We start from the raw sequence: 15,846 nt of genomic DNA, 5'->3' as shown, positions 1-15,846 counted from the left end.
TTAAATGAGTGAAATAATTTAAAAAATATGCTATGTGTTTCCTCAGTTTCCTTTTGTCTAACATCACATTTTGTCTAAAACTCTGAAACCATCCAGTGTGACAAATACACAATAATGGAGGAAATCAGGCAAACATGTTATTAATGCAAATGGTTATTGCCCATATCAGAAGATTGAAATTGAATTGAAATTACCTCTTTATTAATTGCCCTGTACTCTGGCCAGTGACAATAAAACTAGAGTGTCCAGTTTTCCTTCAAATCTGTTTGTCCCTGTTTAAAAGGGCTTTAAATGTTCTCTCTGCCATGTTTGGCTTAGGTGCGTAAACAAAGATATAATGCATCGTATTGTGGCGCTCCATCATGGATAGTCAGCACACTGGTTGCTCCCAAATTCAATACAGGCCAGAGTTCCAAAGAACGACTGCATATCATGTGATATACGAAACCGCAATCTCATAATGTTTGCCTTTGGTTCAACCGTGTCCTCGTTTAAAATAACGAATGCCCTCTACTCTCCTCTTTGTGCTTCTCCCAGCAGTCATATTTCACGTTCTATATCCCCACTGGCGAATCACAAAAGATTCATACAGAAACTGGGAACGATTTCATACCTGGATGGCACGCTAAAATAAACCAAAATGAGACAGCTAAAATAATCATTGCAATCATCGGTTGACCGCTGTCTCTCCAAAGATGCATTTGAATGCCGAGAACGTTCAACGTTCAGTAACGTTTTGGAGACACATCGTATATATTCGGATACATCTGGACTGAAGTGTTGGGGTGTTGGGGTTCAATGAAGGGGTGGAAGGGGGAGGGGGGTGGTAGGCCTTCATCCTAACTGAGGCGTTCAAACAGGGCATAGACGTGTCCTAAAATCTTTACAGCTGTTTCCTATATGACTTGGCATTTGCCCCGATGGTTTCCAGTCACAGTTTTCTCTTCCTGAAAACATCATTGACTTGTTTCAGTTCTGCCACATCAGAGGATGGAAACATCAGATATTAGTCACTCCTGAATGTCAGAGGTCTTCCATTGAGGGACTGCGAAAGTCATGATTTATGAGGTGAAAATCATCGGGCATTACCAGAGGACAGAGCCTGTTCTGCCCATTAACAGGCACGTTTATTTGATCTCTTTTTTTCCCCTTCATAGATGATGCTGACAACATTTGGGTAAAGGACTCAGAGGGCCAATGAGTCAATATTGGATCGTCACTAGGTCTTGTTGACATAGCAGGCAGTAAAATAGCACTCTCTCTCTCTATGCCTGTCACCATTCACCAGACCGTAACCTGAATTTCCCAGAAATGTCCACATTCGTCTCCTTGTATTTGAATTCGTCCTGGAAACAGAACTTTAACAGCAATGCATGGCCTAGTTTAGAATGCCAATGGCAAGGGTCTCAATGTGTGTATATATCAGCAACAAAATGTTTGCGACAAAGGCTTTTTTTCCTTCTTGTTTTGGTTCTGTACTCCACAGTTTTAGATTTGCAATCAAACAATTCATGTGTGGTTAAAGTACACATTCACAGCTTTAAGGGTATTTTCATACTCTTTGGTTGCATGTATAAATCGGTTTCATGTACAAATTACAGCACATTTTAAACATAGCCCCCCCCCCCATTTCAGGGCACCATAATGTTTGGGACAGAATAGTCTTACATAAATGAAAGTAGTCATGTTTAGTACTTTGTCGCATATCCTTTGCATGCAATGACCACTTGAAGTCTGTGACCCATAGACATCACCAGGTTCTGAGTATCTTCTCTGGTGATTCTCTGCCAGGCCTGTACTGCAGCCGTCTTCAGCTCCTGCTTGTTTTGGGGGCTAGTTGCCTTACATTTTACTCTTCAGCATATGAAACATATGTTCAATTGTATTCAGATCTGGTGGATGACTTAGCCAATCAAAAATTAAATATATTTGCCTTTGGAAAACCTTTGTTAATTTTGCACTATGTTTGGAATCGTTGTTTTGCTGTTGGGTGAAGCGCCGTCCAGTGAGTTTGGAGGCATTTGCTAAAACTTCAGCAGAAAAGATGCTGTTGTACACATCAGACCTCATTCTGCTGCTGCTGTCAGCAGTTACATCATCAATGAAGACAAGTGAGACAGCACCTGTAGCAGCCATACATGCCCAAACCATAACACCTCCACCACCATGTTTTACAGATGAGGGGCAAGTGCTTTGGATCTTAAGCAGTTCCTTTCAGCCTCCACACTTTGATCTTGCCAACACTCTGACCTTGGTCTCATCTGTCCGCAAGGCCTTTTTCCCAGAACTCTGCAGGCTGTTTTAGGTACTTCTTAGCAAAATGTAACCTGGCCATTCTGTTTTTGCAGCTAAATAGTTGTTTTTTGTCTTGCAGTGTAGCCTTTGTAGTTCTGTTTGTGAAGTTTTCTGCTGACAGTAGTCACCAACACATCCACACCTGTCTCCTGAAGAATGTTTCTGATCTGTCAGACAGGTGTTTGGGGTTTTTTTCATTATGGTGAGAATTCTTCATTCATCAGCTGTAGTGGTCTTCTGTAGCCTACAGGAACCTTTGTGATTACTGAGCTCCCTAGTTGGCCATTTCTTCTTAATGCTCTTCATAGAAAGGAAAGACGGGAGCCCGCACTCTTCATGAATGAGATAAAAATTATGAATGTCTACGCAACAAAATCATTTCCAGTGTATTTTATTCCTATTTGGACAAAGAGACAGCCATGTTGAGGACGGCTTAGGCCGAAACATGTCTGTCTCTTTGTCCAAATAGGAATAAAAACATTTTTTTCTTAATGCTCTTCAAAACAGTGGATTTTGGTAAGCCTAAGGTTAGATTTATGTCTCTGAGTGTTTTTTCTCATTTCTCCGCCTCATAAGGGTTTCTTTGACTTTCATTGGCACAACTCTGGTCCACATGTTGACAAATTCAAATAAAAGCTCCAAAGGCAATCAAAAGACTGGACTAGATACTGAACTAGCTCTCTTATACCAATGCTAAGGAAGCAAATGAACACACCTGACTAATCAGTAACACCTATGAAGCTATTTGTCCCAAACAATATGGCGCCTAGAAATTGGGGGATGATGTATAAAAAGTGCAGTAATTTCTAAATGACGAAACCCAAACGTAAAAATACTCTTTAATAAAATCTGAGAATATGAACTTTAACCTCATGTGCATTGTTTGGTTACAAATATAAAATTGTTGAGTACAGAGCCAAATAAAAAATCAAAAAAATACATCAATTCCCCAAACATTACGGAGCTCACTGTATATATATATTTCACAGACAGTGTGGAGAGTTCATCAATCACCAAAATAAACGTTTCCAATTGTGCTCATGCATGAATAAAATGCTATCGGTAGTATTTTCAAAATAAAATACAAGCATGTATTTATTCCAGGCCATAATCTATTTAGCATTCACCAGCCACTTGAAACATTTGACAAAAAATGTAAAATATCAGTTCAGAGAGAAACATAATGAAACAAAAATTCTTCAAAAATGTGGCTTTGCAGAATTTGTGACAGACAATATCAAAGAGCATAAATATAATAAATATAATGTAATAAATCATCTCACACAAATGCAAATGCTGATCCCAACTCCCTACATTCAAATATTAGATATGCAATAAAAGTGGCTTGTATAACCTGTTCTTTTATGTCAAATAAAAGTGAAAATCATTGAAACCCTGGAATATTCTTCCTGTCAGGGGGAGGATGACATTTCGCCTTCTCCGTTCCTCTGCACAATCTGTGGACATAGAAAACCAACATGCTTAATTCCACCTTATTAAACATAGAAAAGCAACAACATGCCTAATTCCATCTTATTAAACATAGAAGACCAACAACATGCCTAATTCAATTGTATTAAACATAGAAAACAACCAGATGCTTAATTTCATTTCATCTATTAAAGCTCTTTTCAAATATTTTATTTGATGTGCATATTTAGAACTCGATACTGGTATTACTGAACAAATGGATAGAGAAATTCAGATCTATTTTTCATTCTTAAAATACATAACATACTTACCCAGAGGTACTCAGAACGGTGATGACAACCATTAGTATTAAAACAATCACAAGGACACAAACGAGCGCAAAAAACAGCTGATCTGGGGAAAAAAAGATTAAAAAAGAGACGTTTAAGGGATATGTATTGCGCTCGGATGTCAATACATACTTTCAAAAAGGAGTTAAAATTTAACGACTAGCGAGCAAAGTCTTAAATTTGTGGCACTGTAAACCACTGTAAACATCACAATTAAGACTTTGTTTAGTCTGCTGTTCATACGTTATACGTTATTGTTTCATATTACATATAACTGCTTCTGTTGCTAACTTATTATCTAGTTGCAGCTGTCAATATAATGGTTGAGCAATGAAAAAATGTTGGGTGTCGTGTGTTTACCACTGAACCAATGGACATTGAGTTGTGACACATTCTCCAGCGTTGTGTGATGTGACGAGACTGCTTTATTCAGGTGAGAAACTGAAAAGGAGAAACACATTCAGGACATGATAATTCTTTTAACCAATGGAGTGAAATAATCACAAGGTGCATAACCCTCCCGAGCAACAAAGGCCGTCCTCAAATATGCGAATGTTCACAACGCAGAACCATAGCTTAGCTTTACGGCTTTCTGCTGTAAAAGTTGAGCATGAGCGTTTAGCTGAGTCGGAAAACAGAATAACTGCCAAGCTTATTTCCCTAAAAAGCACAGCGCAAGAACCTGTTCGAACCTTTCCCTTGTGCTTATCCCCATGGCACTGCATCAGACACAGAACTTTAGCTAAATGTTTATAAAGTTTAAAAGTTTAGCTAAATGAAGTGTGGCCTGCATGATACTTGCTGCGAAGTCTTGATAGTTATACAGGAGAATTTCTTTTTTAAATGCTGAAAACTTTGAATTAGGTTCATTAAATTGTGGAATCCAAATTGAGCCTTGTTACAAGGTACAAGGTAAATTTCACTGTCTGTACAACAAAAATATTTTCTTTTGTATGCCACTTAACAAGCACAAACATTTTATTATGTATACCACTGAACAAGGACAAATATTTTATTATGAGTACCACTTGACAAGGACAAATATTTTATTATGTAAACCACTTATCAAGAACAAATATTTTATTACCACTTAAGAAGGATATATTTTTATTATGTGTAACACTTAACAAGGACAAACTTTGATTATGTATACCACTTAACAAGGGCAAACTTTGATTATGTATACCACTTAACAAGGTGTAATCTTTGCCCTGTATTTAAGAGATTACAGAAACGCCCATGATAAAAAACTGCTCATGCCCTGCTCAGTATGCTATGACACTTGGATAGATTTTGCACAGGCAATGACATATCTGTACATTCACCTTTTAAAGCTGACAGTCTTTTGAACGTCATATTTGTAAGATTTATGGTCAATATTTATTGAATATCTCCATTAGAAACAGAAAGTACACTGACACAGCATCTTAAGTAAGTGTTGCAAGCACTAAGATGCTCAATATCCATCCGGCTTTTTAATTCAAAGACTTCTGCTGTGCTTCAGAAAGCTGTAGTATATATTTATTCTAAGCTAACGCCAGAGAGTCTCATCCATGAGAAGTAATGTTTTGTATAGTTTGTTTAGTTTCATAGATAGATTGTTTGGACAGCTTTGGTATAACGGCACTAATTCCATTGCTACAGCTTTGCTTCTGAATGTAGGAGTGTCAAACTGCGCTGTATCTTAATGAACGGAATGTATGGAATAGTTTTTTAATGTGTGCGCGTCCATGCACGCAGACTCAGCCACTTGCGATGGCGCGCAGTGGACTTCCGCAAGGGCGTAAATGAAAGACGGTATAGGGATCGGTCTCACCGAAGACGCGGCGGTCCTGGAACACCTGGCGGATCCTCCGGCAATGGAGCAGGTGCGAGTTCTGCACCCCGTCGCAGGTGCAGGGCTCCTGAATCGCGGTGCCCATTGTCCCCACGAACGCCCGCCGGCACTCGGCGTCCCCTCCCGCGATCAGGTCGGGGTCCGGGGGGCGCAGGCAGTCGTGGGCGCGGCACGGAGTCTCCTCCCCCTCCCCCAAACACCTGGACTGGAACGTCCTGTATCTCTGCCTGTCAATCACACAGCAAGCACACTACTGCACCCAGTCTACAGCATCAAATCACCATGTTCCCTCATTAAGATTAATAATTTAGTAGTATGGATGGCAATAATCGTGACGAACAGCAATAATATTTATTCAATGTTTAGTAGAGTCCTGTACGTCTAATGGATATGGCCCTTTTGAATACCTAGTCCCCTCAGGGTTCTGTGTGCTACAAGTAGCAACTAATATTCTGGAAGTCTTACCCAATGCAACAGCACGACCAGGTTATGGTCTTCAGACTGGCCAGAATTCTAGTGTCTGTGTGCCCACATTTTGAATTTGAAGTTCTGGAAAGCCAGTAACATTACAGGCATTTTTAGCAGACTCTCTCATTCAGAGCGACTTACACATTTACATTTTATCCATTTATACAACTGGACATATACTGTTAAGTATGCAGGTTAAGTACCTTGCTCAAGGGCACAACGACAGCGTCCAAACTGGGAATCGAACCTGTGACCTTTGGGTTACGCCACCAGTTCCTTACCCATTATACCATACTGCACAGTTCTGCAGGGTGTTTGCAAGCCGTGCGATTCTTAGCCGTTTCAGCAATGCTGATTGGCTGTGCAGCCAGAGCTGCTGTTCTCCTCCGCCGCTCCTCCCTCCGCGTGAGCCTACCTGCACTGCGGCTCCAGCATGCACCTGTCGTAGACCTCCAGGCAGGTAGGGGGCGGCGCGGGCCTCCCGGGGCAGGTGCCGCTCTGCAGGTCGGCCCTCACGCGCAGGCAGTCGGGGTCGGCCGCGTCGCACCCGCAGAACGCCAGCAGGTCGGCCGCGGCGGGGGGCAGCGCCCGGTAGAAGCGCCCGGTGGCCCGGCCGCAGGCGGCGTCCTGGCAGGGGCTCCCCGAGCACGCCCGGACCAGCGGCGCCAGCTGCCCGTTGCACACCTCGTCGTAGACGCAGGCCGTCATCGCCCGCAGGCACGAGCGCGCCGCGTCACGGGCTGCGGGGGGGGGGACACGTCATGGCAACAGTTCTGCGATGTCATAATGAGATCAAAGAACGGTTCCAGAGGAAGTGACCCTATGTCATTCGCTACCATTGAGTATGTTTACATGCACACAATATTCCGGTTATTGCCATTGTTCTGAATTAGACAGTATTCTGAATAAGCTGTTTACATAGCCACTGAGAAATGTATCTGTGTATTAATATAGAGTCTTTTAATATTCCCATTTAAATGCAACCATGCATAATATGATTAAACATAAAATGTCCACGTAACGTTACGTCCCTTACGTTCTTTATTTAGTGTTTTTTTACACACTTTTCAACTTAATTTTATTCTAAGATAATAACCTTGTTGGGAAAGCATGTTATTCATTTCATTTATTGATAGAAGTGATTTATGATGATTGATAATGACCTATAAAGACCTGCTAGCCCACACCCAAACCCAACACATAGTGTCACACAGTGACAATGATGTACAGTATGTGTGGCTTTAATGACCGTGCAGATACGTTTGTGGGGAGCAATGAATGGCCGAAAGGTTATAAAAATAATTCACACATCAAATTTTATGTCAAGGCAACAAATTGTAGAGATCTCTTGATCTTACACCTGGCTGCGAATTATGATGAGGAAAAGTACAATACGCCTGACTTCTGAAGATGAGCAGTTTTATAATCAGACAATGGGGTCTCTGTGTTATTATTAATATTTACAACACTGTACTCTTCCTTGTGTTGTTTTCCTGGAGAATAAATTTGTACAGAGGCATTAGTAATACAGCATCATTACATTACCATGGGTCACTGAGATCAATATTACAGTATCATTACATTACTATGGGTCATTGAGATCAGTATTACAGTATCACTTCATTACCTTCTTTTAAAAGGCCACTTCTTTGCCAGTCTGGTTTGGAATCCTTCTTCGCTTTGACTACAGAGAGGACGAAAAAGAAGTGCACAGTTCCAAGAATCTGCATAAGACTGAACTGGAGCGAATGGCAGACACCAGTGGAATTTCCCATCTCCCTGGACTAAAGTGTCTGTCTGAAACTAAAGCTAAGTCATTGTTCTGAGTGGCTAAGTCCTTATAGGAGGTTCTCACTGACAACGGTGTAAAAAGCCAAGCGGCCCAAATGATAGACCTGCTGTGGGAAACAGGGAAGGCCTGATGCAAACTCAGACCCTGCACTCTCAGAACCCAACCAAAACACCGTGATACTCGAAAATCAAATTCACAAAGTCAACAGATAAAAGTGTAGACTAGTGCTGTGATGGAAAGCTTGTCTTCTTAAAACAAGATTTGCGGATGTGTGCGCACGTTTCATTTGTTTCAAAAGAAGACCTACTGTTCCATGTGACCTGACCAAGACTCAGTGTGTTGCAATGTGATGCTCTGGCAAACCCAGCAGAAGATGGTACCTTTGCCCATGTTCTGCTGCATAGCCTTGGGCAGGGGTTGAGCCGAAGACTCCAGCTCTGCACGGATACAGGGGTTGTCCTGGAGTAGGGCTTGTAGTTTTAGGCACCTCTTCCCCCCCGTCGGACAGGTACAGTTGGCCAGAGGAGTGCTCTTCAGCTCCCCCCAGAGGAGCAGACAGGAACTGCGGGAGGCCGGGGTGCGGCACTGATCCCCGTCGGAGCTGCAGGAGTTCCTGAGCTTCCTGTACGCTGACCAGCAGCGGGGGGACTCCTGGCAGCCCAGCAGGACGGACACACAGCCCTGGCCTTCTGGACTCACGGACGCTGGGCTCATGTCCGGCTCAAACCAGCTGGGGGGCTGCTTTGATGCTTCAGCACCTGCAAGAAACCAGGGGGAACAATGAATCTCCACATCTCCACAATGTTTCCTAAATTGTTTCAAGTCACTTGGCCCTGCGTGTATAAGCATACAGTATATTAACAGGCCAACCATATTTGTGGATGGGTTTGTAAGAGTCAAGATTGATTGAATAGGCCTCAATATGTCCAATTTGTATCGGTAGTATGAATTTAGCTGCCCAGCCTTTCTGTTGCGTGAATGATTGTATGTTTCTTGGTATAAATGTCTGTTCGTAAATGTGTTTTTGCTGTTTTTTCGTCAAGATGCATTTTTAGTGTTTCTAAGGTTTATAAGGAATTTTGATACGCTTAGCTGTAGGTAGGACTCCTCTGTTTTCCTTAGCTAGATCACTGACCTTACATGAGAATTCACGCGAAATTGTGTTGGAAAACTGTTGTACAAATGTACTTTACTCATGTTCACTACTAGTAGTTATAATAATGAATGAGTCAAGTTTTTAAATAGAATGTTTTAATGGGGTGTTGCAGACAGTACATATGTAGTCATTTTTTGTATGTGGGTAGATAGAGAACAGGGCGAGGTAACCTGAATGTAGAAATGTAGCTTTATTGTGTGGACATTGTGAAGTTGTTTATGAGTTCTGTCTGTTGAAATGGGGTGAGAATGTACAGAATTGAATGTTTTTAAGGGCTGAGAGTCTGTGGCTGTTGCGGTCATTTCTGTGGGGAACCCTGAAAAGTGCCAAACTCTCGGTGCTGTATAGGTATGGTGCATGCCCCGCCAAGGCGTAACTTGGCTGGATGGCATACCTGCCATCCCAATATGTACATGTTTACTGGTATGTATTGTTATCGGATGCGTCACTTAATGAAAAGTGTACTCTTAAAACGCAACACGTTCCAAAATGTCTCAGTTTCAAACAAAGAGTGGCTTCAAAATTCCATTGCAGTTGGGGACTGGAATTGACCAGGTTCATGTCCCCATTTTCACCCTAATTTTAAAAACACCCATTCGTAAAACTAAAATACTTTCTACCATACTGTAGACACGATCTTGGATATATGTAATATATGTAATATATGTTGGGGTCGGTGCTGTACCCCACCTGGTTGAGCGTGGCAGTTGGGGGCCAGCAGCTGTGGGGTTCTGCAGTAGTCCTCCTCCGTGCACAGACAGCCTTTCCATTGGGGGAACTGGCCCAGCAGGTAGGCGATGGTCATATTACACTCCTCTGAGTCCACCACCTGGCAGCTTCCGTCTGATTTACACACACAACAAACACGCGGGGACACAGTCATTCTGCAGAATTCAGCGCTGTGTGTTCACGCCCATACCTATGCCAGAGTTCAACTATATAAAGGAAAAAAAATATCCACACTCCGAAATTAAAAGCTCCCAAGAATTTATTGAGCTAAGCCCGGAATGTTTTGACCTTTATCAGACGTTTTTTTGTGACCGAAACGTGGCGTTGATAACTCAGTAAATTCTTGGACGCTCTAAACATCGGTGTGCGGACATTTTTTTTCTTGCTGAAGTTTACCTTTTTCGTCCTGCACCAAAACTCAGCTTGGGCTGGATGTGCACACTAATATCGTTCCCCCGTACATGAGCGCAAATTCAGCTCTTAGCATTCTGCTATAATCATCCGTGTTTAATTGAATTTTATTTGTTAATTTGTGGCAATTGAAACCAGGTGCAATTGATTGGCTCAACCTATTTAAGGTCTGTCAGTAGGGGCAGAAAGGGGAAGAAGGTGAGCCATGACTATCATTTGTACCGCTGGTGTTTTTAAAATAAATTATTAGTCTTTTGCAAGTCTTGTTTTACTCAGTTGTTTTTAAGCCTTTTTACACAGGGTATGATACCATGTTTTCATTGTGAATCTGACCTATTTCCTGGTTACACAACAAATGGTCCCCCATATTCAATTTATAGAGAGCTTGACTCAAAACGAGCAGGTTGATGTTTTATCCTCATCCTTATTGCCTCAGGGGAACCCTACTGAGATTGTTATGTCCAATTCTACTTATTTGATCTCTCAGATATATTAAATTAAGTGAGAGGATTGCATTACAGTGATATCAAAGGATGCATTGTGGGATGGGACATGAGTGTCTTTCTTGGGGAAACCGGTATGGAGTAGCGGGGGATACGTAGGCCAAGGCCAATCAGAGAGGTTCTTCCTCACACATGGCCTGTGGTCATGTTCCTGGGAAGATCAAATGATGATGTAACCTAATGCTTTGTGTACACTACAAGAAATCCTAGCAAAGTACCACAACGGAGAGCATTTCACATTTAATGTATATATATATATATATATATATATATATAACACCTCTTATAGAAACTGTTATTTCCATCCTAGAAATGCTCATGCTACAAGTGTAGTCACAGGCTATGGTCACAGGGGTCACACTACAGGATTCTGCAGTAAGACGCTAGCTAGTTACCACGTTGTTGTCTCAATCTCACTCAGGGGAAATGGCAGCTAACATTAGCTAGTAGCGAGATAACTAAACATTCTGCTCTCAATCTCACACAGGGGAAATGGCAGCTAATGTTAGCTAGTTGCAAGTTAGCTAAACATTCTGCTCTCTTAATGTCGCACAAAGGAAATGGCAGCTAACATAAGCTAGTTGCAAGCTAGCGAAATATTCTGTTCTCATAATAACACAACAAGGGAAATAAATCTGTAGGGTTGGTTTAACTGTTGGCATACGGTGCACAAGCCTAAAACTTGTAATTACAGTTTTAAAATGAAATAAAAGAACAAAATAAGTACATTTGCAGAACTTCAAGAGTGACATGCACTTATAGAGTATTTTCACGCAATACTCAACACCACCTGTTATAGCAAGTTCTCCTCAAAAAGGCTATTTGGCAAGTAATAAAATTTTAAAAATATATATATATTTTTACTTGCACTGCGAAATCATTCCCATTTTATCAGCATTATTTAATATTGTAGATACATGCACACCTAATTTTTCACTCTCACACTGAGAATATTCATAGGCAAACATCTGTAATGTGCATATTTTGTGAGATCAGGTACCAAATTGTGGGTTCGAGTGCAGTACTGCTTTTATAATTTGGCATCGAAAAACGGTTCTTTTATAAAACGATTCTTGTCCCATATCACTTTAATAAAGCTAAGTAGAACTTTCTGTTTATGATGTTGAAATGATCATGATAGAAAGTAGCCACTAAAAGCCATTGAGGTGAAGGGCCCCTCATCTGCTGTGGACTCCTTATGTTATTGTGTCTCTTGTAGCAGCATTAATGCACACTCCAAATGAAGTATTAATTATGGCAACGAAATATGGTTACACAAAATAATTTCTGTCATAAATAAGAGACGCGCAATGAGTTTTAACTTGAAAACTAACAACTAAAATAATTTTCCTTGTAGCAAACTCAAATGTTTTCAAGTGATGGACAGAAATATAATGTAATGTCAAAGAGTTAACTACCTAGTCAACATGACTGAAATATACGAGCTATATCTGAAGCTATACAGTACAGGCTAGACCAGGACTATGCCACTGGTGGCCTGGGGGTGAAAAAGCAACACCCCACCCCCGCTCGCCTCGTTTTTTTTAGAAAGTACAAGTAAATAAACAAACAAACAAATAAATAAATAAATAAATAAAGAGTCTGTGCTCCTCCCACCAAATAATAAATAATATTTAGAAATACCACAATGTGGACCAAAATAGTTTTATATACGACTGAGATTTGGCTTTCTCATTGACACTGTGACTCCACAGTGGGGGTACACAATGGGATATAATGTGCCATGAGCAGTGTTTGGTTAAACCAGGGTTCCTCGGGTAATCCACCGTTATAACTGAGTTTAATCATAACATATTGAGGCCCATATGTATTTTAATTAGACATATGTCACATTACTTCGTGAATGAGGTAAACGCAGCAGATCACAACAATTGACACTGTATAGCAATCATCATGGTTCAGCACAATTGCTATTGTGTGTTTGTTTACCTGCAATGACAATTTTCTAAATTATTAAACAGCTTAAGATCTTTCATCCACTGTAGTGCTCCTTGCAGAATCGGCACAGCTGGCCACTTGAAATTTTGGACAGAAGAAACACAAACCGGTTTGAAGCCATACCAGAGATGTGGCAAACATTTTTCAGCAGGTCCCAACCGCTCCGACACGCACGAGACTCAGAAACACAGGCCTCCTTTACGGACACACAGTCCCTGGACCTCAATGAAAAGCTGCAGATCACCTGACACGCCAGAAACCCTGAAAGCAGAAGCAGAAATGAACACATCCACTGAAGTGGGCGGGGCTACAGTCTTCTGCTATCTTCTCTCGTCTGAACCAAGCAGAGAATTCTCATAAGGAGAGCAAAATCATTTGATTAGTTCACGAGTTTGTTTATGACAACACCATGTACCACCACCTATTATGAGCTCAGTAAAGCTTCACTTTTCTCTGACTTCAGATGGTTTGTATGGGTTGGATAAATAATGTCACGTATGTTCATTTCTGGGGAGATTATTCCAGTCCTGGCGAATAACAGGGTGGTAAACGAAGCTCTTGTTCTTGTAAACAAATTTTAATCCATTTTTTATTTTATTTTCTAGAGTCCAGAGACGTTTCAATCCCAATCCACTGCCTCCTTCCTGGCAATTCACATTTCATCAGTACAGTTGAGCAGCATTAAATTAAATCCATAGTATCATTTCACCCATAAATACACTCCAAGTCTTTCAAAAAATATTTAGACAATCAAAAATAATTGTAGAAACATCTTCCATGGGTATGTGGAACTCAGACTGAAAGCTGATGAAATGCAACCCACACCCTAACACAGCTTCAAAAATCGTAATCTTAAATACAGCAACCTTTTTGAAGCTTCTTTCTGGAATTGTGCAGATTGCGCTTCATGTAACTTCAGAAACGTCTTTAAATGTCATTAAGTTGAAGGCATATCTTTAAACGTCTAGCAGTAACAGATGTCATAAATAAATAAATAAATAAATAAAACAACTCCGTTTAGAGAGTTTCCACTTTAACAGATCGCGTAAATTAAAATTAAGCTTCTGGGGTACCATGAGGACATACTACAGTACTATTTACTCGATCAGAAAGCTCTCTACAAGTATTGTTCCACTAGAGAGATAAATGCTATCTCGGTCTGGTATGGAGGGTTATTTTTATTCTATTCTGCTTATATAATGTGCGCTTAAATAGGCAAACAGTGTACAACAAAAGTAATCGCATCAAGAGTCCAAACAGGTGGCTCTAGCACCTTCCTTTCCAAATTATGCTGAGCAAATATACGCCTAAATATATTTGCCTTGCGCACGTTGCTTTGATGTTTTCCTTTGGCTGTTGCACCGTAGAAAAGCATTACAAAGCAGCACATTAAAAATTACACAAATTACGCAAATTCTCACATGACAAAGAGGAGTTACACAAAAGCTTGCATTTGGATTCCGTCTTTAAAAAAAATAAAAAAATAAAAATAAACAGTGAAAGAAATAAAAACAACAGCATGTCACGCTCCGTTCGTGTGTAGCCTACTCCATCAGAATTTAAATTTCAATATAACACAAAGAACGTCAGAACATCATTTTAAAGTTTTGAAGCTCTTCAGAGCTGTTTGCTGGGCTGGTGGATGGAGAGAAGGCACGTCTACTCACCCGTCACCAGGGAGATTTTCATGGTTAAGGTGGAACACACAGGAGCACGGTATAATCCCATCACTGCAGAACTAGCAGACACACGAGTGGACAGCTCCCGTTCCAAAAGGCGCGAGGGAACCGATTGAATACACTATGACGTCAACTGAAATAGCCCTTTTCCTGGATATTACCTTTAAAACCGGTGTTGACGTAAAAAAAAAAAAAAAAAAATCATAGTAATTGATTGGGGGTTTGTCTATGTTTCAAGCAGACCATAACTGAAATCAGACCAGAAATATGCTTGAATGCCAGAGACAATGCATGGCACATTAATTTAGGTTAGTGCTTCATTTCACATATTACAAATCTCAGCAAAAACACGTTATCAACGTACAAAAATGGCAAGTTACTCACGCATACAGACGCATACATTAATTAAAACTTACTAAATCAAATCTAGTCCTGTCGTTAGAAGTATTGATATCAAAATGAGCCTATAATAAACAATATTGGCTCACACAAATTAAACAAGCTGTATTATTTAAAGTAACTTGGCCCTGTGTTTTTTCATCTTACCATCTGAAGAGAATTTAATCATTCAAAGTTTATGTGTTGCATGAAATTGTCAAATAACAATCATTTATAACGGAAATAATCTGCAATTCAGCTGTGTTACACTTAAAAATGAGTACACTATATGTTTCAACAATTATCTGCATCCAGTGCTTTGGCTGTATGAAAAGCACATCATGAATACATTGCATTATTATTATTATTGTTATTATTATTATTATTATTAGGCATTCGTGCAGCAAAGGAAATTATTGTGTAAATATTATAATGACTAAATATAAGACCAATATCTGCATTTATAGAATGCTGTGTATTTTTTCCCTGCTGTTTCGGCTGTTCTTATCTGTGGGAAGAAATGCAGAATCCCATTAATATGACCTCTGAGTTTGGTATTAACCTCCTGACCACAGGCACATAATTGAGCATGTACATACAATTAAATAGACAAGACTGAGTCAATGATCTTGAGTTTTTAAATCACTAAACAATGCAGGCATGTATGGCACACACTGTGTCTTAGTTGCTAAAATGTTGACCCCCCCCCCCCCCAAAAAAAAAATAAAATAATAATAATAATAATAATAATTCTGTCTGCCCCCAATCAGAGCAGTCTAGACCCAGGCATAATTCCCACTCAATAAAAAAATGTTATCTATGTTCTTTATTCAGTAGTGATTATATGTACTTATGATACAGGATGAAACCAGGTTTATT

At 40.3% G+C, this 15,846-nt stretch overlaps 1 protein-coding gene across 1 annotated transcript; it reads right to left on the bottom strand.

Annotated features, from left to right (window-relative positions):
- Positions 1 to 2,841: 2,841 nt before the first annotated feature.
- gfral (GDNF family receptor alpha like) lies at positions 2,842 to 14,671 on the bottom strand. Its single transcript, XM_064317951.1, has 10 exons — positions 14,578 to 14,671; positions 13,034 to 13,171; positions 9,999 to 10,151; positions 8,533 to 8,910; positions 7,988 to 8,044; positions 6,776 to 7,100; positions 5,872 to 6,119; positions 4,416 to 4,496; positions 4,038 to 4,119; positions 2,842 to 3,752 (listed from the first exon to the last, which is right to left on the bottom strand). Exons 1-10 carry the CDS (start codon positions 14,636 to 14,638, stop codon positions 3,680 to 3,682), a joined length of 1,596 nt encoding a protein of 531 aa, XP_064174021.1. The 5' UTR covers positions 14,639 to 14,671; the 3' UTR covers positions 2,842 to 3,679.
- Positions 14,672 to 15,846: the final 1,175 nt, after the last annotated feature.

Source organism: Anguilla rostrata, chromosome 18, assembly GCF_018555375.3.
Source record: "Anguilla rostrata isolate EN2019 chromosome 18, ASM1855537v3, whole genome shotgun sequence".
In the NCBI taxonomy this organism is placed as follows: Eukaryota; Metazoa; Chordata; class Actinopteri; order Anguilliformes; family Anguillidae; genus Anguilla; species Anguilla rostrata.
Note: the sequence above shows the minus strand (reverse complement) of the source record. Positions and strands in the feature narration are given on the sequence as shown.

Coding starts and splice junctions, on each gene's coding strand:
- gfral (XM_064317951.1), bottom strand. CDS start 14,638: ATGGGATTATACCGTGCTCCTGTGTGTTCCACCTTAACCATGAAAATC. Junction 10,152..13,033: donor AAATGTTTGCCACATCTCTG/GTATGGCTTCAA, acceptor TGTGTAAATCAG/ACGGAAGCTGCCAGGTGGTG. Junction 7,101..7,987: donor AAGTGGCCTTTTAAAAGAAG/GTAATGAAGTGA, acceptor CCCCCCCCGCAG/CCCGTGACGCGGCGCGCTCG.